We start from the raw sequence: 27929 nt of genomic DNA on the forward strand, positions 1-27929 counted from the left end.
GTTTGTCTCCCTCGATGAGGGACAGCAAAGCATTTTTGTCTCGGCATGTTCTGGTTGCCCTCGCTCGGGACATCACAGCGCTCTGCAACATGGAACTCTGGTGCTTCTCTTGGACACGTTGCTGCAAGCTTGGCTGCACTTGCTGCAGGCTGCCATCTGGGAGGTCTGTCGGGGGGATGTCAGTTTCCCAAGGCCCTGCGGGAGAGCTTCCACCCTGAGGAGTACTAACAGTCTCCTTGGTCTGCCCCACTGGTGGCATTCCTCAGTGCCTCATTCCTCCCTGAAGCAAAATGCAGGACAATGTAGCACTTTAAAGACTAACAAGATGGTTTATTAGATGATGAGCTTTCGTGGGCCAGACCCACTTCCTCAGATCAAATAGTGGAAGAAAGTAGTCACAACCATATATACCAAAGGATACAATTAAAAAAAAGTGAACAAATATGAAAAGGACAAATCACATTGCAGAACAGGAGGGGAATGCGGGGGGGGGGAGGAAGGAAGGTAAGTGTCTGTGAATTGATGATATTAGAGGTAGGGAGAGTGGGATGTTTGTGAGTTAATGGTATTAGAGGTGATAATTGGGGAAACTATCTTGGTAATGGGTGAGATAGTTCAAATGTTTGTTGAGTCCTCTTTGGAAAGTGTCGAATTTTAACATGAATGACAGTTCAGAGGATTCCCTTTCAAGTGCAGATGTAAAAGGTCTTTGTAGCAGAATGCAGGTGGTTAAGTCATTGAGAGAGTGTCCTTTCTGGTTAAAATGGCAAGAAACTGTTTTCTCTTTGTGATCTTGTCTGATATCTGTTTTGTGGGCATTAATCCTTTGGCGAAGTGTCTGAGATGTTTGTCCAATGTACATAGCAGACGGACACTTTCGGCACATGATAGCATAGATTATATTTCTGGATGCGCAGGAATATGTGTTCTTGATCTTATAACTCACTTGGTTAGGTCCAATAATGGTATCAGCAGAATGAATATGTGGACAAAGCTGGCAACGGGGTTTGTTGCAAGGGAAGGTACCAGGGTTGGTATTAGTGTGGTATGTCCTGTGGTGGTTGGTAAGAATCATCTTGAGGTTAGGTGGTTGTCTATAGGAGACTATGGGTCTGTCTCCCAGAGCCTCTTGGAGTATGGTATCCTGTTCCAATATAGGCTGTAGTTTATTGATAATGTGTTGGACAGGTTTAAGTTGGGGGTTGTAGGTGATGACAAGTGGTGTTCTATTGTTGGTTTTCTTGGGTCTGTCTTGAAGTAGATGGTTTCTAGGTATTCGTCTGGCTCTTTCAATTTGCTTTTTTATTTCTCTGGGTGGGTAGTTGAGGTTTATAAATGCTTGGTAGAGATCCTGAAGCTTCTGGTCTCTGTCAGTGGGATTAGAGCAGATGCGGTTGTATCGAAGGGCTTGGCTATAGACGATGGATCGTGTGGTGTGTTCTGGATGGGAGCTGGAAGCATGTAGGTAACTGTATGAGTGGTGGGTTTTCTGTAGAGAGTGGTGTCTAATTTTCCATTGTTGATTTGTACGGTGGTGACCTTGAGGCTTTTTTTCGCCGCCTCCGTCTCCGAGAATATTGCCAAACCACCACTGAACATCAGTCTGACCTACCAGATCTCCCCTATCAACACCAAAGGAAAAATAATTCTATATGGACTCCCCCTGACGGTCGGAATTACAATCTGGATTTCTATATACACAGCTTCCGTAACAACGCACAGACTGACATTATTCACAAACGACAACAAGCGACACACAAAACATTTTGCTTACCTTCGCCCAAGTGCAGGGTTACCAAATTCTACTGGTTTCCGTCTGCATCGATTTTTTTCCTATCAGTATTACTAAAGTGACATGAAGTGCAAGGGCGCTTGAAGTGAGGTGCATGCTGATTTCACACAACATTAACAGTGACATTGGTGAGCTCTCTCTGCATCCAATCAAAGCGCTGCTACAATCCAGTTGTCACACCCCGCAAATTCTAGGTTATCCAGCACAGTTAGCAAAATGACTCTATCCTGGGAGACCATATTGATTATAACAGTGTTGCCGCCCACTGAGATGGAAGGCTACTCATGTGGCCCAGTCTTGCCCATTGCTGCTCTATACTATGGGGCAGAGTAGTATTTCTCTCATATAGGGAGACCTGACCCTAAAAGGAGTTGGAGAGTGTTGTAAGTTTATTTTCAGGATCATAGTTTTGTTATCCTTATTTCTGCACTTCCTTTGGAGTTGGGCCTCTGGAGGGAAGTAGATGTTGACTGGGTACCCAGTTCTGAAGACAGCATCACCAACAGCAGTACAGAAGTAAGGGGAGTAATACCATATTATGTCATCTTTGCTTCTGTACTGCTGCTGTGGTGGCTTCTGTCCAGCAGCTTCTGCTCTCCAGCTTCTCAGCTCTGAAGGCAGCAATGCAGAAGTATTGCAAACCTTACAATAACCTTGCCATTCCCCCCCACCTCCTTTTGGGTTAGAACTCCTACTATTACACTATGAAATTTCGGATTCAAATAACTGAAATCATGACATTTGCAATCTTTAAAAATCCTATGATTATGAATTTGACCAAAATGGGCCATGAATTTGGTAAGGCTCTGTTTATAAATTAAACATATTAATTAACTTCTATTTCTAATGAAGCTGTTTGAGGAAATAGAATATATCCACAAATACGAGACAAGCGTATTGGCTTGCCTATTTGTTCTTAGGAACAATTATTTTAAAATTATTGGTTTGAAAAATTTTCTGGTATTTTTAAAATTGCATATTTTAAATTATGAATATTACCATAGTTATCTTTGCATTTGTTTTTCAGAATTTATTGTTCACAGATGAAAATGATAATTCAGAAATAAAAATAATTGATTTTGGATTTGCTCGATTAAAGCCACCAGATAATCAGCCTCTTAAGACGCCATGTTTTACTCTTCATTATGCTGCTCCAGAGCTCTTAAATCACAATGGTTATGATGAATCCTGTGATCTCTGGAGTCTGGGGGTCATTTTGGTGAGTGGTTGGCTGTGTGGCTTAATTATTTTAATGGTTCGATAACACAAGCAGAATGGGTTTCTTGGTAAAACTAGCATCTGAGAAAGGCTTGATTTTGTTCTAGATAAGCTAGAATTGAATAGTCACTACTTTGGAGTGGGGTGAGGATATTTTTTTCCTGCACATATAATAGCAAGCTGGGATGTGCACTGGAGGCATTTAAGATAGGAGAGCTAGAACCAGCTTTCAGGTTTTTTTCTGAGCAATTTGATTAAATTATGATCTGTTGTGCATTAGGCTGTGCACATCTTAGAAAATATAATTTTTATTAATACTATCGCTATTGTACTATTTGTTGGAATATATATGTTCTACAAACAACAACACTATCTGAATATTGAGTTAGGTTAATATACTCGGTAATGCTGTAGTAAGGTTGGCAATAATTAATATTCTTTTTGTTGTTCTGGTAGTATACAATGCTGTCAGGACAGGTGCCCTTCCAGTCTCAAGACAAAGGTTTAACATGCACTAGTGCATTGGAAATTATGAAGAAAATTAAAAAGGGAGAATTCTCTTTTGAAGGAGAAGCTTGGAAGAATGTATCTCAGGAAGCCAAAGATTTGATACAAGGTATGTATCTATGGATATTTCATATTTTCTTTTACCAACATTAACAAGAAGTAAAGTACCATATTTCACACTAGCATATTTTCTTCAGGTTTTTGTGCTTTATTACTTTACATTTATAGGGAAACCAAAGTAGTTTTTTTGTTATAAGCAATAATTATCAGCTCATCCAGAATTAATCTATAATTTTTAGGGATGGCCGGTATTGAATGCTTGATTTATTATTGTTGATTTATTAATGTTTTATTGCAAGTTCTTAGTTCATTTCTTTGTTAAAAAGTGTTTTGTACAATCGTGGGTCAACATTGCATGACCTATAGCTAAGAGATATATAGTTATGATTTATCAAATTATTCTGTTTTTAGATTTTCAAATGATTACTTTATCCACAGTATTTAGCTAAATAATAGCTCCTGGATTAAGAATGTCTAATATATTTCTGTTAGGACTTCTTACAGTGGATCCAAATAAAAGAATTAAAATGTCCAGCTTGAGATATAGTGAATGGCTTCAAGATGGGAGCCAGCTGTCATCCAATCCTCTAATGACTCCTGATAACTTAGGCTCCTCAGGAGCTGCTGTACATACATACGTCAAAGCCACCTTTCATGTAAGCTTACAAAGTCTTGCATTTTAATTACAAATTTTAAACATTTGCTACATTATATCAGCTTAGAATTTAGATTTATATGAGTTATTTAAAAATGTATTTACATTTAGAATTCTGTGATAGGTGTATAGGAAGTCACAGAAATATAAGGCCTATCTAGTAGTGTAGATTGTGTCAGTGGCAAAAAATCTACATGAGAGAATATACTCAAACACGTGTCAAAATGGGAAGTTGTGAGGGGAATATATATTTTGATAATATATTTGTATCACTGGGGAAAGTGGTGCTGGTGAAACAGCTACCATATAATTATACAAGATTAGAGATTTGTTTTAACAAAGCTTTGTAAGATGTGGGTAATTTTCTGGTTACTCTTAGTACTTGCTTGATTTTCAGTTTAATTGACCTCTTTAAGATTAGGAAAGAAAGGAAGAAAATAAACTATTGCTAGGGAAATTTGAGGTAAAGAATCTAAAACATTGCAATTTGGAATATTCTTTGGAAATACCTTTGATATTACCTTAATGAACATTAATAGATACCAACATTAATTCACTAAATATAAGTTTGTTATACAAATGCAGGAGGAAAATGTAATATTGATTTTTTTCAAAACTTTATCTATGAAGAATAGCCTAAAAACGCATGTTGAACTTCAGTTTATGCTCAAATACGTTGCATTTTATGGCGTCATTACAAACAAGGTCGGTGTTGTCCAAGAAGAAAAAGTGTGGTAAATAGTTTTTCTTTACTTAGCAATTGCAGAGAGCTCAATTTTGAAAAAAAAATTGAAAGTTTAAAACTAAAATTGCAATTTAAGTAAATATAATATAGTAAAATGTAATCTTGACTATATTTAAGGCTTAGAGGAATAATTTTAAAAACATTAAATATATGAAGAGTGCCAATTAGTGATTCTATAAAGCATTGTAAAACTGAAACTGCATAAAAATGAATAGACATGACACTTGAGAAATAATAAAACAGAAAATTCATAGCTTGATACAAATGTTCTAACATATCTTTTATAAATGAATAGAATTGCCTTTTTATTTTGAAACAGGCCTTCAACAAGTACAAAAGGGAAGGGTTTTGCCTTCAGAATGTTGACAAGGCACCTCTTGCTAAAAGAAGAAAGATGAAAAAGACAAGTACAAGCACAGAGACACGTAGCAGCTCCAGTGAAAGTTCACATTCTTCTTCCTCTCATTCTCATGGTAAAACTACGCCAACAAAAACCATGCAGCCAACAAATCCTACAGACAGCAATAACCCAGAAACCATCTTCCAATTCTCTGATTGAAAAACATAGAAATACTCTTTCTTGAACAATTAAGAGGTGATAAACCTGGTAGGTACCTGTCCATTCTTGGAACAGAGGGATTATAAGGATGTGTTCATCATGTTGAACAACTTATTTCAGTTCTGCTTTTTAGCTTTTTTTTTCAAGACATTTGGTTTTAGTTCTATTTGAGAATCACTGGATGGGTATAATATTGTGAATACAATCAACATTGCACTCTCTTAGGCCTGGGTTGTTTGTGTGCAGTCTAGTCCTGATTGAGGGGTAATCACATTGTTATGCTACTCCTGGAGGGAGAGTGTGAGTGAGAGTCATAATCTCCTTTCAGTTTCCCCACTGCTCCAAGAAGGAAATACACTGTAAAAGGCAATACATACTCTGTGAAATGCTGATGTAACTTTGCCAGTAGGAATGTTGTAGGGAGCAGAGTCAAGACTCCACCTGAATAGAGAGAGTCAGAGAAGCTTTGGTTCTCTTTGCACACAAGAAATGATGGTACAGTACCTCAAAGCAAAAGTCATGTTATTTCCCTTCTAACTTCCTTAAGTTGGTCCATAGGATGGACCGGAATCTGGACCTTGTTTTGGAATTTAAGAACTGAGCATCATGGTACTCCTTTTATGTTTTTTTTACAAACTTATTTCTTACATTTGGTTTTATGTTACTCAGACTATAAAAATCTTAGATTTCTTTTTCATCTAGACCAGGGGCAGGCAAGATGCTGCCCATGCTGCACATCCAGCCCACCAAGCCACCAGATCTAGCCCATGCACCACCACACCAGGACTCTCAGGCAGGAAGCAGCTCAATGCCGCTTTTAGCGGCTGGCCACTCTCTGTGACTCTCTATGCTTTGGGTGCCAGAAGGAGAGGGTAGCTATATCTTTGCCATTTTTTCCAAATACTTACATTACATTTCCTTCCTCACATCTTGCTTCTGTCTTGTACATAGTAAATAATAGACTTGGGCATGTTTTATAGTGTAGTTATAAACCACTTATGCACTGGGAAATTTAAAGGGAAATTCTACTAAACACTGTGTTTCACAACTGTACACTGTTGTACTACAGTGAGGTATTTCCTGCTGTGGTAATATATTATGTAAATAACCTGTTTGGAATAATAAATATGTGACTTTTTACTGAAATATTTCCATTGATATACTTTTAAATTGAACAGCATGTTTTATAAATTTGTGCAGAGCACTTCTACTGCTCACCTTCTAAATGTCTAGGGACAACTATTAAGTGCTAAATTAGACCCCAGATCTGTAAACAGATACACATGTGAGTCATCCCATTAGATTTAGAAACTAAGGGTGTAAGTACATGTGTAATTGTTAGCATGATTGGAACCTATTTTACTAACATGTTTTATTAACAGCTTGCTGCATTTTAAAGTAAACTTAATCCAAACCCTATGCAAAAAGGTTATAGGAATTGTTTATATCAATGGTTTTATTTATTTAATCACATCAAATAACAGTGTTCAGTAATCTTATGCAGCCATGTTTACAAGTAGTGTTTAATGAAACCAAGAGTTTTGAAAACCAACATTTGTTCTGTGTTGCTTTAATATTATTAGTGACAGCATTTTGAGAATTCCTGATGTGAATTAGTTTATTTGCTTTCTTGACCTGACTGTGAGTAGTAATTGCAGCATTAATTTTTAATTTGATGTGAATATTGAGACATTTGAACTGTTTATGTAGAATTAGTATATTTAATCTTAAAGATCAGTATATATGCTGATAACACAAACAATTGAAAGTGGCTGGTTTTAAAATATTTTAAATTAATGTAATGTTCATATTTGCTTTCTCAATATTCTCCTAGGGATTATTTCAGTAATAAATACAACTTGCTTGTAAACAAATACATTCCCCCTCCCCAATGAACTTACTATAAGTACAAAGAAACCATAGCAACAATTAATACTTATTATGCAACAGCACTAACAAATTGTGATGCAAATTGTAATGTTCAGTAAACTGCACTTTGAGATATTTTTGCTGTACAGGTTTTCAAGTACTTTATAAACAAAACCTAAAAGTTTTTAAATGCAAAAAAGTTTTGTGAATGAAATGACCCTGCTGAACTTAACTTTTTAAAATTAAGGGGATAATAAAATTTGTTCCCTTGCTTGGGAAACCTGAATTAATGACTTTTTTATGTTAGAATAATTTTATGGACAATTACTAAAATTTACTTAAAGAGTGATCATTTCATTCTAAGGAAAGTGCATTTGTATTTGTATTATTTTATCACACAAGTATTTATGAAATACTTCTTTAAGCCTTTTTTAGACTACATTTGGACTCTGGAATTATTGCAGCTCCCAGTAATGAATACACATCTCTTGTATAAAAGACATTTTCTTTTATACAAGGATATTTGAACATAAAATCTGTTTTTCTTTTGTACTATACAGGTACAGTGCTTTGCCTACCAACTATTTAATTTTTAATAGGAGATCAATCAATACCATGGACCTGATTCTTTATTACCCTGTGTCTTGCACAGTCACTTACATCTGTTCAAAGTTGGTGTAAAATTTTAGGATCAGATTCTTAGTTATGGTAAGGCTACTTTACACCACTCTATTAGAGTATGTCTACACAGCAAAGTTATTTCAAAATAACAGCCGTTATTTCGAAATAACTTTCCTAGAGTCTACACAAGCCAACTGGTATTTTGAAATTAATTCAAAATAGCAGAGGGCTTATTTCGAAATTGGTAAACCTCATTCCATGAGGAATAGCACCAATTTCAAAATTTCTATTTCAAAATAAGCACCATGTAGACACTTATTTCAAAATAGGGGGCCTCCAGCCCTTCCCAGGGTGCCCCGTTGGCCGCCCTGGCCACAAGGTAACTTCTGTTGGAACCAGTTCTGGCTGGCCTTAAATGTGATTCAGCGTCCAATCAGTGTGGATGTGCTATTTCGAAATAGCAAAAAGCTATTTCGAAATGCATTTTGTGTGTAGATGCATTATTTTGAAATTAGATATTTCGAAATAACGCTGTAGTGTAAACATACCCTTAGTGTAAAAGGGCACTATGTGGGTGTAAGTTAGTTTAAGGTACCTTTTAAACTGCTGCACAAGCTGGAATCAAGCACCATATATTTCTCATTATATTTATACTAGATTCTAGATTTTTCCTCTATTTAACATAAAATATTAAATTCAGCCACATTTATTATGAGGAAGTATGCCATATATTATTGATAAATTCAAGTTAAATTCTAATCTCTTTCTTTCCATTCCTGTAAGAGTATTTGGTGCCATCAACCATACTAGGAAGAGCAGATTTGTTTCTTGAATACCCAGTTCTTTAATATTATAGATCTAAGTAACTATTTACTTTTATTTATATCAGCTTAATTAAAAAGATATTATATTGTCCAAATAAACTATTTTTGTGAATACTTAGTGTTTTTAAAAATACAAATGGTAATAGTTTTAGGTGTAGATATGAAAAAGCAGAAAGATTGGATCAGGAAAAGCATAAAACTAGAGTTCTACTTGACTTCATACATCTCAGATTAAATGAAATTCCTCCTCATATAAAGAGCAATCTATTCTTAATTTAGAGGACAGTTACTTCGTAGAAGGTCAAAGTACTTAGTAAGCTTATCTCACATGTAATATATTATAAAAAAATAATTTTACTACAATGGATGATTTTGTTACTGTTCTTCAGGAGAGCATATCCATCAAGGTTGCTAACAATTCCCATCTTCCCGATTGACATTGCTGATGCACCTCTTTACCCTACCCTTCTAAACAAAATAATTTATACTGGCACAGCCACATTCCGCTCCTGCTGTTTCCAGAATGTACTTAAAGGAATAGATTCACACAATTGTTATGTATATGCTTTATCAGTATTGTTAGTAATTGTTACCATATAGGTATCACTCTCGGTTTTTAACAAGAAGTGTGTATATATTTTATTTTTAATTAGTTATTTTATCTTAAGTTATATTTTTGTTGTTGTATTATGCCTTAAGCATCATACCAGAGGTTTTTGGTTCAGTCTTCCTGACCACACCTCTCATTGTCTTTTACTGTAACCTTCACTGTATTTCATTCCTTCCTTCTGAGGAATCTTGATGTTTGAATCTTCTAGGCAGAGGAAACTGGAAAAATAGTGTGGCTGCAACTGTTCCAGAAACCATGGTGCTTTGATCTTTCAGTCTTTGTCAACCTGTAAGAAATATCTTCTTTACCCCAGTCCCTTTTAAGTAGAAAAAAAGGCAACTCCAAATCAGACTTCCCCTGACACCTTATATTTTTAAGTCACTCTGTCACTTTGTCAGTCAAGATTTCAGAATTATGTCGCAGCAAAAACTTAGGAGTGAGCTGGTGCACTATACACTCCAGATATGTGGACAAAACAGGGTCTATATTTCAAAAAACGATGCGGGTAGTCTGATGTATATACTTGCATCCAAAAATAGTATCAAAAAAATTGAAATGATAATCATTGAAGGGAAAAGTTATCAAAATATAGTTTGAGAATTTATATAAGCTAGCAATTGTTTTCCAGAGCTGTTCACAGAGCTAACTACAAAAATCAGTAGATTTGAAGGTATGGGTCTTCTCTCCTTGTATTCTTAGAGAAATATTTTCTGCTCTCCTTTTCTATCCAGAAATGTATATAATATTCATCAGTGTAACATATTAGTGATTAGTATATTTTATTTCCGTATTAGAAAGATTATGAAATTCCATGACACAAAAATGGGAAACTTTTTTATGAATACTATTGTAACATTTTTTAAAAAGTAACAGTTGGATTTTTTTTGTGTGTGTTAAAAAACAAAAGTTAACTATTTGTTATTTTTTATTTTTATTTTTTACAAACTACTCATTAAAAGAAATATCTATCATGATAATGAAAACCATTTTAAAAATCTATGCTTAAAACCTGCTTAATGGTGAACAAAATACTCAACCTTTTCCTGACTTTTATACCATTGGTTTTAGGAAATATGGTTAAAAGTAAAATGCTGCATTATAAAGGAGTTTTAGTTTTTTAACAATTTATCTTATTTTTTTTGGGGGGGGGGGGGCTTGAGGCCTGCTATATTAGACTTTATTCCTTTTTACAGTACCCCATAATAAAGCAATATGCATATTTTAGTTGTTTGTATAATTCTTACGAAAGGGGATATGTGTGGATGGATGTGTAATATTTGATTATGTAAAACTTCAACAACAACAAATAGTCTGGTAGCACTTTAAAGACTAACAAAACATGTAGATGGTATCATGAGCTTTCATGTCATAGCCCACTTCTTCGAATGACCGGAGAGTTGGAAGTCCAGAACCAAGAATAAATAAGGGAAGGAGGGGAGAGGGGAAAAGGACATTGGGTAGATATGTTTTAAAGGGATCCCTTTGAAACGTATCTACCCAATGTCCTCTTTCCCCTCCCTCTAATCCCCCCCATCGCTTAAAGTTTATGATACCATCTACATGTTTTGTTAGTCTTTAAAGTGCTACCAGACTAATTCTTGTTTTAAAAGTTTTTCCAGTTACAGACTAACTCGGCTACCCCTCTGAAACTTTTGATTATGTACAGTAAAACTCCAATGGTCTGGCATCTGATGGTCTGGCACTCCTGATGGTCCGGCACCATCAGGAACCCGGAAGTGCTCCGGGCAGCCGGACCATTGGAGCTTCTCTGCCCCCAGCTTCCCCGATTCAGCCACTGCTAAAACTGACCAGCGGCTGAATTGGGGAAGCCAGGGGCAGAACAGCTGGAGTGCTGCCAGGTAGGTCCTGTAGCGCTGCCCCTTGGGGCTGCGGGACCAACTCGGCAGCACCCCAGCTGTCCCCGATTCAGCCGCTGCTGAAATTGACCAGCAGCTGACTCCAGGAAGCCCGAGGCAGAGCTGCTCTGCCCCAGCTTCCTGGAATCAGCCGCTGATCAGTTTCAGCAGCAGCTGACTTGGGTACACCTGGGACAGAGCAGCTGGGGTGCTGCCGGGTTGGTCCCCGCAGTGCCAAGGTTTGACACTACCAGACCAACCCAGCAGCGCCCCAGCTGCTCTGTCCCAGGCGTCCCAATTCAGCTGCTGTTGAAACTGACCAGCGGCTGACTCCAGGAAGCCCGGGGCAGAGCAGCTCTGCCTCTGGCTTTCTGGAGTCAGCCGCTGATCAGTTTCAGCAGCGGCTGACTTGGGGACACCGGGGCAGAGAAGCTGGGGTGCTGCCGGGTTGGTCCAGTAGCGCCGAGGAACGGCGCTGCGAGACCAACCCGGCAGCACCCCGTCCCCAGCTGCTTTGCTGCAGACATCCCTGATTCAGCAGCTGCTGAAACTGACCAGCAGCGGCTGAACCAGGGACTCCTAGGGCAGAGCCGGACTATCAGAAGGGGGGGCTATGAGGGAGTCTGGGGTAGCATCCCCCCACCCCATCCCCCTCATAGCCCCCCCTTCTGATAGTCCGCCATATCTGATAATCCGGCACCCCCGGGTCCTAAAGGTGCTGGATTATCAGAAGTTTACTGTAGTTTGCTAAACACTTGGTCTAATATCATTCTTCACTCCAGTGTTCCCTTTTTTGAATTCTGTTGTAAATGCTGTAGATATGTACACTTTAAAGATAATATACGGTAATATATATAGTAAAGATGATTACAAATTGGATAAAAATATATAATTGTACGCCTCTATCCTGCAAACACATTTATGAGTAACTTGCATTTCTGCAAGTTTGAGGCAATTTGAGACATCCAGAGAAAAAACACTTGCTCTTTGTTATTTAGAAAAAGTAACATATTTCTTTTTAAATAAAAAGGGCCGAGAAGCGATATATATAATTAAGACTAAGATTTTTGTCATAGATATTTTTAGAAAAAGCTGTGGACAGATCATGGCCAGTAAAGAAAAATTCACAGAAGCCCAAAAATTGTACCTGAATTTGATGGAAAAATTTTGACGATAAAATAGGAAGGGGCTTGGGCACCTGAGAGGGCTAGAAGTTCCAGGGTCCCCCTACTCCCCACATCAGCAACGAGCTGCAGGGATCTTCCTGTTACCACTATAGTGGGGAACTGTAAAGACTCCTCTGCCCCATTGCAGCTGATGGAGAGCTGCAGGGAACCCTGTGTCATATGCAGCGGTCAGGAACTGTGGAGTATCTCCCTGCCCATGGCAGCTGGGATCTGCAGGATACCCCTGCTGACAATGGCAGCATGGAGGCTGGGGGCTCATTGCCTCAGGACACAAGGGTACCTCACAGCTTCTTGCTGCTGTGGGAGGCAGTGGGACCTTGAAGCTCCCAGCCACTAAAACTGAAGTCAAAGAGGTCTTTGGAAGTCATGGATTCCATGACCTCCGTAACAAAATTGTAGCTTTAACTATAACATCCCTCCCCAACATCTCCCCCTGCACACACAGGGTACGTCTAGACTACAAGCATCTTTCAAAAGAGATAATCTAGTCAGCCCCAAAAGTTTCGAAAAAGCGAGCCGCTTTTCTGAAAGAGAGCACCCAGGCAATCTGGATGCTCTCTTTTGAAAAAGCCCTGTTTGTGTTCAAGAACACCTTTTTTCAAAAGAGCTCATTCAAAAAAAGGCATTCTTCCTGGTAAAAAAAAAAGTAGGTTTACCGATTAAAAAAAACAAACAAACGCCATTTTTTGATTTAATAACTGTGATGGCAATCTAGATGCAGCTGAAGTTTTTTCAAAAAAAGGCCACTTTAAAAAAAAAAAAAAACTCCATAGTCTAGACACACCCACAGTGTTTGAGCCATACATTTCAAACTTCTTTATAAAAATAAATTATATTAGCTCGAGCTTGTTGGAAAACCTTTTTCTGCAAAAAATTTTAAGCAAAAAATCTTTGTTCAAAATTTTAGCAAAATTATTTTTTTAGTTTTCACACATGTAGTTTTGAACAGATTAGAATTTAATTGATTTTTGGACTTAAATTTGTATTCCATTTTTAAATGAAAGAACTTTGTAAGTGAAAATGAAAATTTATGTGTGTGTCAATTTGATTAAAATATTTTCTTCTGTTTTTTAAAACAGAGTAAATATATAATGTAAATCTAAATTAAATGAAAATTTTAGTTTCTTTTTAGAATGTCAATTTGAAACATTTTTCATTTTTAAATTTTCTATAGGGAAACGGACAATGTTAATCAGAATTGACATTTTCCTTATTTTTTACTGAGAGAACTTCCGACACAAATTTTAACCAACTCTAGAATCAGACCTGATTTATAAGAGGAAACTGAAGCAAAGGAATGTTGTAATCTGCCAAAGACAACACGGTGGCAGAGACAGAAACAGAATTCATGACTCCTGACTCTCTTCTCGGGTATGTGTACACAGCAGCATTATTACAGAATAACTGACATTATTCCAAAATAACAAAGAGTATGTCTATGCAGCAAGCCATTATTTTGAAATAATCCCAAGCTGGAGGCCTTCTTACTCCAACTCCTGTAACCCTCATTTTACAAGGAGTAAGGGACGTAGAAGGAAGAGTGTTCCTCCTTCGACTTCCTGCTGTGTAGACAGCGGCAAAAGCCAAATTAAGCTTTTTGAGCTTCGCAATTGACGTAAACTTTTTCAGCTATGCATAGCTTAATTGACTTGTGCCCTCTGTGTGTAGTCTCTTAGGTAGTAAAAGTCTTCTTTGTTTAAAATATTGACATTAAGAATGAAAGAGAGCGGTTGACTTACAAATTAACCAGACTTAAAGTATCAATTAAGTATTAGGGTGCATCTACACTGTAGGGCTTAACTTGAAATAAGCTATGTAAATTGAGCTATGTCAATTGTGTATCTTATTTCGAAATAGCTTATTTTGAAATAGGGAACATCTACACAGCACTTATTTTGAAATAGAACACTCTTCCTCCGACTTCCCTTATTCCTCGTACAATGAGGGTGGTTCTTCAAGAGACATTCCTGGGTGTGCTCCATAGTGGGTGTAGGTGCGTCCTAGCACCACAGTATGGATTTTTGATAGCAGTGCATTGGGAGCCGCGCATGCGCAGTGCGCAATGCGTGCGGATTCCCCCCTCTCCTCCTGGCACCATTGCACATGCATGGCCACCTTCTCTTCAGTTCCTTTATACCGGCCTCAGCTTCAGACATACATCCACAGTGCTCCTCAATTCTTAGCAGTTCTAGAGACAGAGAGATTAGTTTACTCCCAAGCTTTTCTTCCTAGTAGTCATTAGAAACGAAAAACAAAAACAAAAAATCCTGTCCCTTGCCTCAGCTGGTTTCTCTGTCCTGTTGTGAATATCACCATGCAAGATGTGTTCACCCTGCTTTAAATCCTGCACAGACTGCAATGATGCAATCCTGGGCTTGGATACCTACGATAAATGTGTTAAGTGTTTCAGACACTCCAACTCTCAAAGGGACTGTCCACACTGCACCAAACTGAAGGCATGCACACAGAGAGAGAATCATAGAGCTGGAAGAGACCTTAGAAGGGCATCAAGTCCAGCCCCCTGCCCAAGGCAGGACCAATCCCAATTAAATCAGCCCAGCCAGGGTTTTGTCAAGCCGAGACTTAAACACTTTTAGGGATGGAGACTCCACTACTTCTTTAGATAACCCATTTCAGTGCTTCACCACCCTCCTAGTGAAATAGTTTTTCCTAGTATCCAACCTGGACCTCTCCCACCGCAACTTGAGACCATTGTTCTTTGTTCTGCCATCCGTCACTACTGTGAACAGCCTTTCTCCAGCCTCTTTGGAACCTCCTTTCAGGAAGTTGAAGGCTGCTATCAAAACCCTCTCCCCCCCCCCCCCCACTCTTCTCTTCTGCAGACTAAATAGACTCAACTTCCTCAGCCTCTTCTCGTAGGTCAAGTGCTCCAGCCTCCTAATCATTTTGGTTGCCCTCTGCTGGACCCTCTCCAATGCATCCACATCCTTCCTGTAATTGGGGGCCCAGAACTGGACACAATACTCCAGATGTGGCCTCACCGGAGCTGAATAAAGAGGAATAATCATATGTCTGGATCTGCTGGCAATACTCCTCTTAATGCAATCTAATAATCCATTAGCCTTCTTGGCTACAAGGGCACACTGTTGACTCATGTCCAGCTTCTCATCCAGCGTAATCCCCAGGTCCATTTCTGCAGAACTGCTACTTAGCCAATTGGTCCCCAGTCTGTAACAATGCTTGGGATTCTTCCATTCCAAGTGCAGGACTCGACAACTGTCCTTGATGAACCTCATCATATTTCTTTTGGCTCACACAAATTGGAGGATTAAGTCACTCTGGACTCTATCGCTGCCCTCCAGCGTGTCTACCTCTCCCCCTAGCTGAGTGTCATCCGCAAACATACTGAGGGTGCAATCCATCCCCTCATCCAGGTCATTAATAAAGATGTTGAACAAAACCGGTCCCAGAACTGAACCTTGGGGTACTCCGCTAGAAACCGACCGCCATCCTGACATCGAGCTGTTGATCACTACCCGCTGGGTCCGACCTTCCAACCAGCTTTCTATCCATCTTACCGTCCATTTTTCCAATCCGCATTCCTTTAACTTGCTGGCAAGAATATTGTGGGAGACCGTATCAAAAGCCTTGCTAAAGTCAAGGTATATCACATCCACTGACTTCCCCATATCCACAGAGCCAGTTACTTCATCATAGAAGCTAATCAGATTGGACAGTCACAACTTGCCCTTCATGAATCCATGCTGACTATTCTATTCCCTCTTCCAAGTGCTTCAAAATGGATTCCTTGAGGATCCTTTCCATGATTTTTCCAAGGACTGAGGTTAGACTGACCAGCCTATAGTTCCCTGGGTCGTCCTTCTTCCCTCTCTTAAAGATGGGCAGTACATTTGCCTTTTTCCAATCATCTGGGATCTCTCCTGATCTCCACCGTTTAGACCTCCGTTTAAAAATTATTCTTACAGAGAAGTACAGACACCCTTCCTCAGACCCAGGCTCCAGGCAGACTGCCAAGGAGAAAGGGGCTAAACCATTTAAATCCCCAAAGAAACGGGCCACCTCACTTCCTCAAAACCATACGGGAACCAGCCAAAACTCTGTGGCAAACCCCTGCCTCAATCCTTCCCACCTGTAAGAAAAACAGACCGCAAATATTATGTCCCACTAAGGCTTAGAATTTCTGTTCACTCATCCACCACTGAACTCACCAGTAGTGAATGCGGCTCAACAGAGAAATAAACAACAAAAGAACTCCACACCATCCAACAAGGACAATAAAAGACTTGACACACTTGGAAAGAAAGTGTACACATCAGCCACTGTGCAAATGAGAATAGCCAACTATACCGCACTCCTCAGTAAATATGATTTCAATAATTATGCAAAGCTTAATGCCTTTATCGATGATATGCCAGACAATAAAAAGGTGCAATTTGGAGCTATTGTCATAGAGGGTCAGGCAATATCAAGCACAGCCTTTGAGGCGGTCCTGGACGCAGCTGACACGGCTACAAGAATAACAGCCACAGCGGTTGTGATGAGACGGGCCTCATGCTTTAACTCCGTGGCCCCAACTCGGTGCCCGCGGGCGCCATGGCGCCCGCCGGGCTCTTTACATGCACCCGCGGAGCAATCTGGGCTGGCAGGTGCCAGCCCCGGGCGCATGGCCGGTCCCGGCCCCGCGGCGCTTATGGGGGGGGGGCGCGCCGGGCACGCGGCGCTTACGGGGGGGGGGGCGCCGGGCGCGCGGCGCTTGCCAGGGGGCACCTTCCCCGGGCGCGCGGCTATGGAGGGGGCCCCGCCCCCGGGCATGCGGCTGGAGGGGGCCCCGCCCCCGGGCGGGCAAGTGGCCCCGCCCCCTGGCGCCCGGCGGGCGAACGGCCACACCCCCTGGCGCCCGCCAACCTGAAAAGATTGGGGACCACTGCTTTAACTCATCTGCCTTCCCTCAAAAAATCCAACCGTCAATGGAAGACCTGCCGTTTGAGGGACAAAAGCTCTTCTCATCGAAAACCAACGAGGTCCTCCACTCAATGAAAGACTCCAGGGCAACCTTATGCTCTCTCGGCATTCAGACACCTGTAACAAGGAGATGCCAACCGTACCAGAGGCCAAGATACCCACAACCCACATATCATTATCAAAGGCAAGACTATCTGCCATATCAGCAACGTGGCTGTGGTAGACAACAGTGTTGGTGGCCCCAGACTAATACCTCCAATCACCCACCCCAACATAATAAGCAAATTTGAGCCATCAGTCAAGAGTCTGAAAACCATCCTCCCTCCTCCAGAGCTCCCAAATACTAGCAAACCTTTCACTTACCATCCGCTGCCATTTCTTGACAAATTGTGCACCATCACATCCGAAAAGTGGGTGTTACAGACAATTTCCTTCAGATACATCATTCCATTTCTCTCTCTTCCCCCACCCTACCGACCAACCCCATCTCTCTTTAGGGACTCCTCTCATAAGATTATACTGCAACAAAAGGTGGATCACCTGCTACAATTAGGAGCCAGAGAACCAGATCCTCTAGAGCAGGGTTTCCCAACCTATGGTTTGGGACCCAAATATGATTCGCCATTACATTTCAAAAAGGTTGCCAAGTGTCTCTCCAGGTGGCCCTGCCTCTTCTCATCCCCCTGTTTTTGAATTGCTTAGGGTCACCAAGTCTTTCTGAATTGTCAAAATGGAAAAGGTTGGGAGTTTCAGAGTTTCACTGCTCTAGAGTTTGAGGACTGGCTTTTACTCCCATTACCTCGTCACTCAGAAAAAAAACCCTGGGAGCTGTTGCCCAATTCTTGAGTTGAGAGCCCTAAACAAATTTGTCAAAAGGCAAAAATTCAAAATGGTTACACTGGCCATCATTATCCCTGCGCTGGAGCTCGGTGACTCATTTTTGTCTCTCAACCTATAAGACGCATATTTTCATGTGTCCATAAAACCTGATCATAGATGCTTTCTTCCTTTTACCCTAGGTTCACATCATTACCAATATGCAGTCCTACTCTTCGGACTTTCCACAGCACCAAGGGTTTTCTTCAAGGTGTTAGCAGTGGTCACTGCCCAACTCAGGAAACGTGACATCACCATTTACCCATACCTCGATGATTGCCTCATCGAGGGAAGAACCAGGCACTATTCCTACCACTGTACCCATCTGGTACAATGGTGCTTCCAATCATTAGGACTTCTGATAAATGAGAGCAAATCAGTGCTCACATCCACTTAGTCCATACAATTCATTGGGGCCCATCTCGACTCCACTGCAGCCATGGCCTCCCTACCTCCAGACAGGTTCCTCAGGATTGACCAATTAGCTTATTTGCTCTGTGTAATGCCAAAGATCACAGCCCACGACTGTCTACAACTCTTGGATCATATGGCATCTTGCGACCTTGTGGTCCCCAATGCCCACCTATTCATGAGGTGTATTAAAGGATAGCTCAGATTTGCCTACAAACCTAAACTGTACCCAATGACCAAAACACTGGCAGTCCCAGACGCAGTAAAGAGATAATAGCTATGATGGACAAAACCGCACAACCTGTGCAGGGGCATACCTTTTCAAACCCCAGAACCCACAGTGATCATCACCACAGACCCTCACTCATGGGTTGGGGAGTGAACATGAGAGAACTTACAACCCAGGGCCTATGGACTCCAGCAGAAAGGCCACTACACATCAATGTCCTTGATCTCAGGGCTGTATGGCTGGCACGCCAGTACTTCCCTAACCACATCACTGGAACCCATGTCAGAATATATACCGACAATACGGTCTGTATGTTTTATATAAACAAGCAGGGAGGGGCATGATCTGAGGCTCTTTGCAAGGAAGCCATAGCACTCTGGAACTGGTGCCTCAATCACAGCATCTCCATAAGCAAGTGCCACCTCCCCGGTGCCCTAAATGCAACAGTGGGCACCCTCAGCAGAGCCCTAGCCTGAGACCACAAGTGGGAAATCGACAGTTCAGTCCTGACAGACATATTTGCATGCTGGAGATAACCCCACATAGATCTATTCACCATGAAAGTGAACAAGAACTGCCCACTGTACTGCACCAGGGTGTGCATGGGGAAACACTCTCTTGGAGATGCTTTCATTCTGAAATTGGACATGCCCTTGCCCTATGCATTAACCTCCCACCCCCATCAAGATACAGAGGGACAAAGCAAGAGTGATCCTAATACCTTGCTGGCCCGACAACCCTGGTTTCCCCTCCTCAACAGACTGTCCCAGAATCGCTCAATTACCCTCACGCACAGCCTGAGCATACTATCCCAACCAGGAACCAAGACTCCTCAATTTCCTACCTTCTCCTCAAAGTATGGTACCTCATGGAACTGCAATGTTCACAACAAGTGCACAACATTCTCTTACACAGTAGGGCCCCTACAACAAGAAAGACATATTAACAAGTGGTCCCGCTTTGTATATTGGGCGGCCTCCCACAATATATCACCTCAGGCTGCCCCTCTGCCTACAATTCTCAATTATCTACTACACTTCAGGCCCTCAGTCTGCTTTGAGAAATACTGCTCTAGTCTGTCCAGCCTTACTATTAGCTCTTGCTTCCTGAAAGTTTTGGGCTTTCAATTTCTGTTTTGCAGCAGACTAAAGTAATGTGTGCAAAGAAAGATACAAGTTGCATAGGATTTTTTTTATTCTCTGCTTATGTGGTGGTGGACATTGGTCAAGTACGGCAGAAGAGTTAGTTAAGACATTGTTTTAATGACAGAAAGACAATAAATAGGAAAGTATGGAGATAACATAGAAAGGGACAGTGGAGTGAAATAGAAAGAAAAAGGGAAACCATTATTCAGCATACACACCGCTTCTTACATCCCCCCACATTTTGCCACAGAAAAAACTGAGACCCCCTAACTGGAAATATTTTGAAGAATTTCATTTCCTGGATAAAAAAAGGAAAATGTGTCAACTGTAAACAGTGCAAGAAGATGATGCAGGGCCTAGTTGCAAGAACGAAACATCATAAGGAAAACTGCTTATTAGGAGAAAATGAAGTGGATGAAGATGTAGATATAGCTCCATGGATCAATTAATTAATAAATAACTTAAATAGTTCACTTTGTAATGCATCAAGGTTCTCTCTATGCTCTTTAGTATAAGTGTGATTCAACAAGTTAATTCCCAAGCTGTTGCTGTGTGAGATGTTGCAGGAAATGAAAGTTTAGCTTAGCTAATCTTTATGGCTTGTTTAATTAGTTCACTAGGTTTAGATTCTATCACTCAAATATGTAATACAGAAAGCTGCAGTAAGAGAAATCTAGAGTTGCCAGTTGCCTGAGTGTAATTTTCTTATTTTATATTACATAATACATGCTCCTTATTTTGGAACATCATGGTCACAAACCATAATGGTGATGCTGTAAGTCTATTTCCTATTTTACGGTAGCATAACTAAGCTTTTCCAATGGAACCCCATTCTATACTTGTTTTCTCAAAAAACAGAAGTACCATTGAGTTCAATGGGGTTTACTCCAAAATTAAGTGCACTCTAAACACAGTTTTAACCAATGGACCGTGTGACCTGACGTCTCTAGGGTAGCCAATACTGAAAATGTTAAGGGCAAGTCAGGCTGAAAAAGGAGAGCAGATTCTCCCAAAACTGATGGTTAACATGTATTAAGATTCACCAGTCAGTTACAAACTGTGCTTCTGATCCCCAACACTGGTTAATCAAGAAGCTAAACAAGAAATCATAGCACTATTGCATTCCCAGTTTCTGGCTCCCAATTAGCAAATAGGTCCAGTAAAATGATAAGTTACTTAAAAGTCTACTCACTATACTAAATGTTCTTCTGATGCCCAGATCAGTATTAGTTTGGCTCTTACACAAAATACCCTGAGGCCAGCCAATTTAAAGGTTTTAGTATAAATGAAAAGAAAGAGAAGTGAGTTATTAAATAGTTAGAGCAATCAGGTGTGTGTGTGTGTGTGTGTGTGTGTGTGTATATTACTTGACTACATATGTCAGGTTCAGTACTGGTGAATTTGCTAATTGGTTTGTTAAGATCCCTTTTTTAGTAAAGGCAAATCTGGGTTGCGTATATCTTTCTTCAGAACTTCAGTTTGTAAAGAAGTTACTCTAGATGTGAGAAGCAAAGTTTTTACAGCCTTTGTCATGTGGCTCATACATCCTTTGTGCAAACACAGATTCCCAGCATATGAATATATGAGTCCATAGGCGTCTCTATATATCCTACTGACACACACAGCCCCTGGCTTTTCTCAACAGGTTAATTGCATATCTCATTGTCCTTGATGGGCCATTAAGCAGACTAAATATTGCTGATGTCAATTTGTCTGAGCATGTCACCCAGAAACATAGAACAAGTTTGAGAAACAATTATATTGCATGTATTAATAGCTCATGATACAAAGATGATACATTCATATAAATAAGATTATCATACTTAGCAAAGCATAACTTTTCCACTGATACCTTACATGGCACATCTTGTAAGATTCATTGCAGTTTTGTAATATTGATATCCATAGTTTTATAAATGGTCATCCACTTTCCATACAGTGTCACAGACAGGGTTTTCTTAGACAGACTTATAAAGATGAAGCGATAATGTCTGCTGTAAAATAAAGGCCTTTTGTGCTCAAAGAGAAGCAAACACTCTTTCTTTGTATATGCTGCATGTAATTGTAGTTTTTTATGAAAAATGCTCTGCAAAGTATGAAAAATGTTGTTAGTTCTGATACTTCATGTTTCTCACTCTCATTAGGATGCTGATTTTCAGATTAGTGTGGACAATCAGCAATCCATATTCCAGAAAGGAAAATGTTACTGAGTAATACTTGTGCTGAATTCAGAGATATTAGTATAATATACATACATTAAAAACCACTTTAGCATGCTATTAATATATAAAAATTAAGAATAAACAAATGTCAAATGTTGTCTAAAAGATGTAACTTGTTCTTTTTCTCACAGTGGGTTGCTAATGGATATGTTGTTTCTGAAGCCTCTTTCTCTAAAGTAAAATAAGAATGTTTTTATAATTATGACCATTTCTTAACTACCTTACCTGCACATGTGACTTTACAGAGATGTCAGTAAGCTAATAGAGGGATGTATTGATTGCTGGTGATGGTGGAGTCTTCTGCACATAAACGATGGACGCTCTCAAATGGAAAGGAGAAATGTTCCTGTGGATTCTAACTCTATAGGAAATTCAGAGTAGATCTACACTTTACCTGGATGTGTGCCCAAGTTAGAGCACAAAAATAACAGTATGGAAGTTGCAGTACAGGATAACTGCCCAAATACAAGCCTGCCTAATCCACTTGATTTGTACTTGGGTGGCTAACTCGTGCTGCATTGTCCTCATATTTTTAGCATGGCAGTTTAAGCAGAGCTACTTAGGTTGTAAGGCGCAATCCCAACTGCAGTGTAGACATACCCTCACTATCTGATCTGGTAACACCTAATTCAAATATTTACCAGGTACATTCTTTTATACTTAATTCAGAAACAACTTGAAATTTGGGTGGTAAATGATGTATTTTAGATTTTGAAAATGAAGGTTTCTTAGCCCCTAACAGACATGTAACTGTTAGATCTATGTGTGGTGGATTGGTTATACAACCATAAGTGTACACCTTATCCCATAGAAAAAGTTAGTGGTATGATACCACAATGAGCCCTGGAATGTTAAGCAAATGGATTCATTTTAAGGCTAAGACAGATACAGGCAGTCCCCGACTTACGCGGATCCAACTTATGTCGGATCCGCACTTACGAACAGGGCTTTCTCGCCCCGGAGCTCACAGGCAGCGGTCAGCCACCTCGACCTCCGGGGCGAGAAAAGCTGCTCCCAGTGCCCCTGGTCTGCTGGGGACCGTCTCCAGCAGACCAGGGGCATTGGGAGCAAAGCCGCAGCCCCGGCGGGTTTGCTCGCGGTGCCCCTGGTCTGCTGGAGACGGTCCCCAGCAGACCAGGGGCACCGGGAGCAAAGCGGTCCCGCGCCAGAGCAAAGCCTCAGAGGCGAGGCACCCCCCGCTGCCGCTTTGCTCCCTGTGTCCCTGGTCTGCTGGGGGGGGTGCAGCTAGTGTGCCCTCCCAGCAGACTAGGCTTTTGTTGTGGACCCTGGGGCAGAGCAGCTGAGACGCTGCCGGTTGGTCCCGCAGTGCCGCTCTGGGCACTACTGGACCAACCCGGCAGCACCCCAGCTGCTCTGCCCCAGGCGTCCTGATTCAGCCGCTGCTGGTCAGTTTCAGCAGCGGCTGAATCAGGACGCCTGGGGCAGAGCAGCTGGGGTGCTGCTGGGTTGGTCCAGTAGCGCCGAGGAGCGGTGCTACTGGAGCAACCCAGCAGCACCCCAGCTGCTCTGCCCCAGACGTCCCCAAGTCAGCCGTTGCTGAAACTGACCAGCGATGACTACAGGAAGCCCGAGGCACAGTTGCTCTGCCCCAGGCTTCCTGGAATCAGCTGCTGATCAGTTTCAGCAGCAGCTGACTTGGGGTTCTTAAGTTGAATCTGTATGTAAGTCAGAACTGGCGGTCAGTTTCAGCAGCGGCTGAATCTGGATGCCAGTTCCGACTTACATACAGATTCAACTTAAGAACAAACCTACAGTCCCTATCTTGTACGTAACCCGGGGACTGCCTGTAAATGTAAGTACAGTACTGCACAGAAGGAACAATGTTGCAGCTATAGGATTGTTAAGAAGCAGTCAAAGCTTTTAGACTGGGCATGCCTGTTTATACATGGAAGAACATAGTAGTCTTTAGATTTTTTTTTTTTTGCATAGTATAGACATGTTTTCATCAAATGTCCTCTTCAAAATAATCTATTTTGGACTCCTGGAATCTTGGGGAAAATTTCCTTTAAACCCATATTATTGTCTCAAGATTTTTTTCCTCACTGCATATTTGCCGTTTTAACAAGCTGTTCCTTCTGTGCAGTACTGTACTTACATTTATCTGTCTTAGCCTTAAAATTAATCCATGTGTCCAAGTTTTTTAATTTCATTTTTGTTTTGATATTACACATGGGACAGATGTGTTCCAAGACTTTTGAATAGTTGTTGATCCTTTTTTTCTATAATGCTGTTGTTTATCTCACTTATAAATGTCTTTAAATTGATAAAAGTCAGAGATTTTAGCTGAGTCTCTTTGAGCCTGTTTTGAGCTGTGGTGGTTTATGCTGAGAGTTTTTGACATTCGTGTTACATAATGTTAATAGAGTTAATATCTGAATCTTAATTTTTCACTTTCTATAATTTAGAATATTTTCAGTGCAATACCGAGAAATGTGACATTTGCATTTTTTTAATTAAACTGAAAACGTAGAAAAATGAAGGATATATTTATTAGATCTTGAATTTTCCAGATGGTATTACACAACTTTTCTGTAACAGCAAGTAATATTTCAAAGAGCATCTTGCTTTCCCCTACATTAATGGTTTAAAATTTAATAAAATTTAAAGAGTAATTTTCATAAATACTTTGAATAATACAGATCTTTCAATATTTTGATACATTTGATTAAAAATGCTTAACTATATTTAAAATAAAATGCATTTAAAATTATATGGTGCAAGTTTACTGTTGACTCACAGAGTAATCAGTGTAGCGTGGTACAACATTTGGTCAGTCATTTTGCTGTCAAAATAACATATATATCTAAGTTATTCTCACAGAAAAATGACTGACCAAGTATTATTTTACAACTACAAATTGTTAATAACATAGGAAAAGCATTCTGATGGGTTAATAATTAAATCACACACTATTTTAATACCATGTGTTTCAAAGAGCCACAGAAGACACATTAAAAGCCACTTGTGGCTTGTATGTCTCAGTCTGAGTATCATAATTCTAGATGTATTTTGCATCTGGTTATAGTAAAATATATTTAGTCTGAATGGGTCTAAATTACCCAGTGATCTAGATCACTCCATATGAGTGCCTTGTCCCCAGTGCCATTCTTAGGGCTGTATGGGGCCTGAGACATCCCTGCCTCAGGCCCTGCCCCCATGCTGTCTCTTTCTGCGCCTGCTCCATCTCTGTTCCATCCCCCAAAGCCCAGCTCCTGTTCTATTCCCAACACATCTCTTCCTGCCCCTGTTCCACCCCTCTGTCCTCTCAGTACCATGTCCATCAAGCCTCATCCCCCAAGTAAGATTGGGAGCAAGTGGAGCAGAGGGGGCTAGGGTTAGGTCACTCCTCTTCCCACAGCTGGTTGAGAATGCAGGGGTGGGCCTGACCCCTACTGTTGACACCAAGCCCCCCACTAATCCCCCAGGCCACCTTTGGCCCCGCTTTTGCATCCCTCTGAAGTGTGGGGGCCAGGATGATTGTCCCAAACCATCCTATGGACCAGATGGCTCTGCCTATCCTTATAATTATTTACCATTCCACCTGAGGGTTTTATCTGTAGTGATTTTGTATTTCCTGATGAAAATGTTGAATAGTGTCAGGCCTAGTATTGATCACTGTGGAACTGCACTAAAAACAGCCACATTCAGTGTAGATTCAAACTACTTTTTGAGATCTGTTAATTAGCCTGTTCTTAATCCATTTAATGTGTTGTTTAATGACATTAGAAATATACATTTTTAATAAGAATTTCATTCAGTGTTAAGTCACATGCCTTAGAGAAGTCTAAATATACCACATCTATGCAGGAGCTTCAGCCCATGAAAGTTTATGACCTAATACATTTGTTACAGGACTCTGTTGTTTTTACACCTATGCAGTTACTGTTGTCAACCGATCTTGTAATCTTACCAAAAATTGACAAGATCTATTTTCTATAAAAGTAGGTTGACTAGGAATAATTGTATTCCTACCCTTTAACTCTTTATCTGTTGTATTCGTTTTTCCCTAACTTTGCACAGATTTTATGTCAGGCTAACCAACCTATAATTACTCAGGTCATCCTGCTTGCTCTTTTTGAATATAAGCACAACATTAGCATTGCTTCCATCTTCTGGAATTTCCTTGGTATTCCAAAATGTATTAAAAATTAATATCAGTGAGACAGAGATCTTCTTGTAGGAGTCTTGGGTGCAAGTTATTCAGACTTACTGATTTAAAAATGTTTATTCATAGTAGATATTATCTAACGTCCTCCTCAGTTGCTAATGGAATGAAAATAACTTTATCACTATGATAGAAATATATCATCCTGCTTCTTTCGAATTACAGAACAGAACTATTTACTGAACACTTTTGCCTTTTGTGCATTGTTATTAATAATGATACTGTCTCTGTCTACTAAAGGACCATTACCATTGCTAGGATTTATTTTTTTAATATATTTTAAGAGCTTCTTATTTTCTTTATCCCTTCCAGTCATGAATGTTGCCCATTGTCTGTAGTCTTCCTTAAGAATTTTCTGTACTTCATAAATGTCTAATTTATATCAATTGCTATCTGTTTCTATGCTTGTCCTTTTGTTATGTATTAGTGTTTACATTCTAATTGTGGCCTTTGCTTTGCATTGTTATGATTATTTTTAATTTTTTTAGATATTTTAAAATATAGGACTGATACGGCCATTTTCCTTGCAGTTATTAGTTTGGATTATGCAAATTCCTTAAGGCAGGGACTCTCTTTATTTTATCTTGCACATTGCCATTCACATTAAATCCTCAAGAAGTAATAAAAAACAATCATTATGGTGGTACTTCTCTTAATTTTAAATATCTAAATCCTATAAAAATCTCCCTTACAACATTTATTGGTGCTGAATGAGATAAAAAAATTAACTGGATAACTTTCCATGTTAGAAACTATGGTCTATATCAGTGGTGTCCAACCTGAGGCTTCAAGGCACTAAATTCTGGTTTTCAAGGGTAATTGTGTAAAGAAGAAAAATTATATTTGATTATTAATTAAAAATATATTTACTGCACCACGCTTAGCAGTTTTAAAAGTGAACTCCTTGAATCAGCTATGCTGCTAAGGGAAGGCAATACTGAGCACTTTTCCCCAACTTTCTTACTATTTTTCCTGTAGCTCCATGAGCCATTTCAGCCATGAGCCCCAAGTGTTCTGAGCAGTTATTTGATGTTCCTTCCCTGTTGCAGCTGCTCAGCAGCATTCTCAGTGGCAGTCTTTAGTGGTGCAAGAGAGAGAAAAGAGACTGACTAGGTTCTCCATTCCCTGCTTCCTTACCAGAATGTGGGTGGCCCAGAGTTAGGGGCTTAGTCAGTCTAAACTTAAACTAGGAAACTAGTTTAAGTATCTATTGTGATCCTTTAAAAAAGATTGGACACCAGCCTTATCCCTTGCTAGTGTTGACTTTGATGTGCTAAAGTGAAAAACACAAACTGCCTTGTTTTCATCACATTCTTATATTATTTACTACATGTTGGCTAATGTGGTAAGAAAATGGTTTAATGCTTCTGCTACAATTTTTTTGTAAGTGCATCTTTTTTCTTAAAAGGGTAC

At 40.0% G+C, this 27929-nt stretch overlaps 1 protein-coding gene and 1 long non-coding RNA gene across 3 annotated transcripts in view; one reads left to right on the plus strand and one right to left on the minus strand.

Moving 5' to 3' along the window:
- RPS6KA5 (ribosomal protein S6 kinase A5) overlaps positions 1-7685 on the plus strand; it is a 189330-nt gene extending 181645 nt beyond the window's left edge. Inside the window, exons 14-17 of one of the 2 annotated variants that reach the window (XM_089778384.1) lie at positions 2820-3011; positions 3467-3626; positions 4070-4233; positions 5297-7685. In XM_089778384.1, the coding sequence (XP_089634510.1) occupies positions 2820-3011; positions 3467-3626; positions 4070-4233; positions 5297-5536 (756 nt within the window). In that variant the 3' untranslated portion in view covers positions 5537-7685. The remainder of the gene's footprint in view (positions 1-2819; positions 3012-3466; positions 3627-4069; positions 4234-5296) is intronic. The other variant, XM_089778385.1, reaches the window with a different exon arrangement.
- The window catches only part of LOC112545659 (uncharacterized), a 104512-nt gene that overhangs the window by 59283 nt on the left and 17300 nt on the right, over positions 1-27929 (minus strand). The window lies entirely within an intron of this gene.

This window comes from Pelodiscus sinensis, chromosome 5 (assembly GCF_052426305.1).
Source record: "Pelodiscus sinensis isolate ZL-2025 chromosome 5, ASM5242630v1, whole genome shotgun sequence".
Lineage (NCBI taxonomy): Eukaryota > Metazoa > Chordata > Testudines > Trionychidae > Pelodiscus > Pelodiscus sinensis.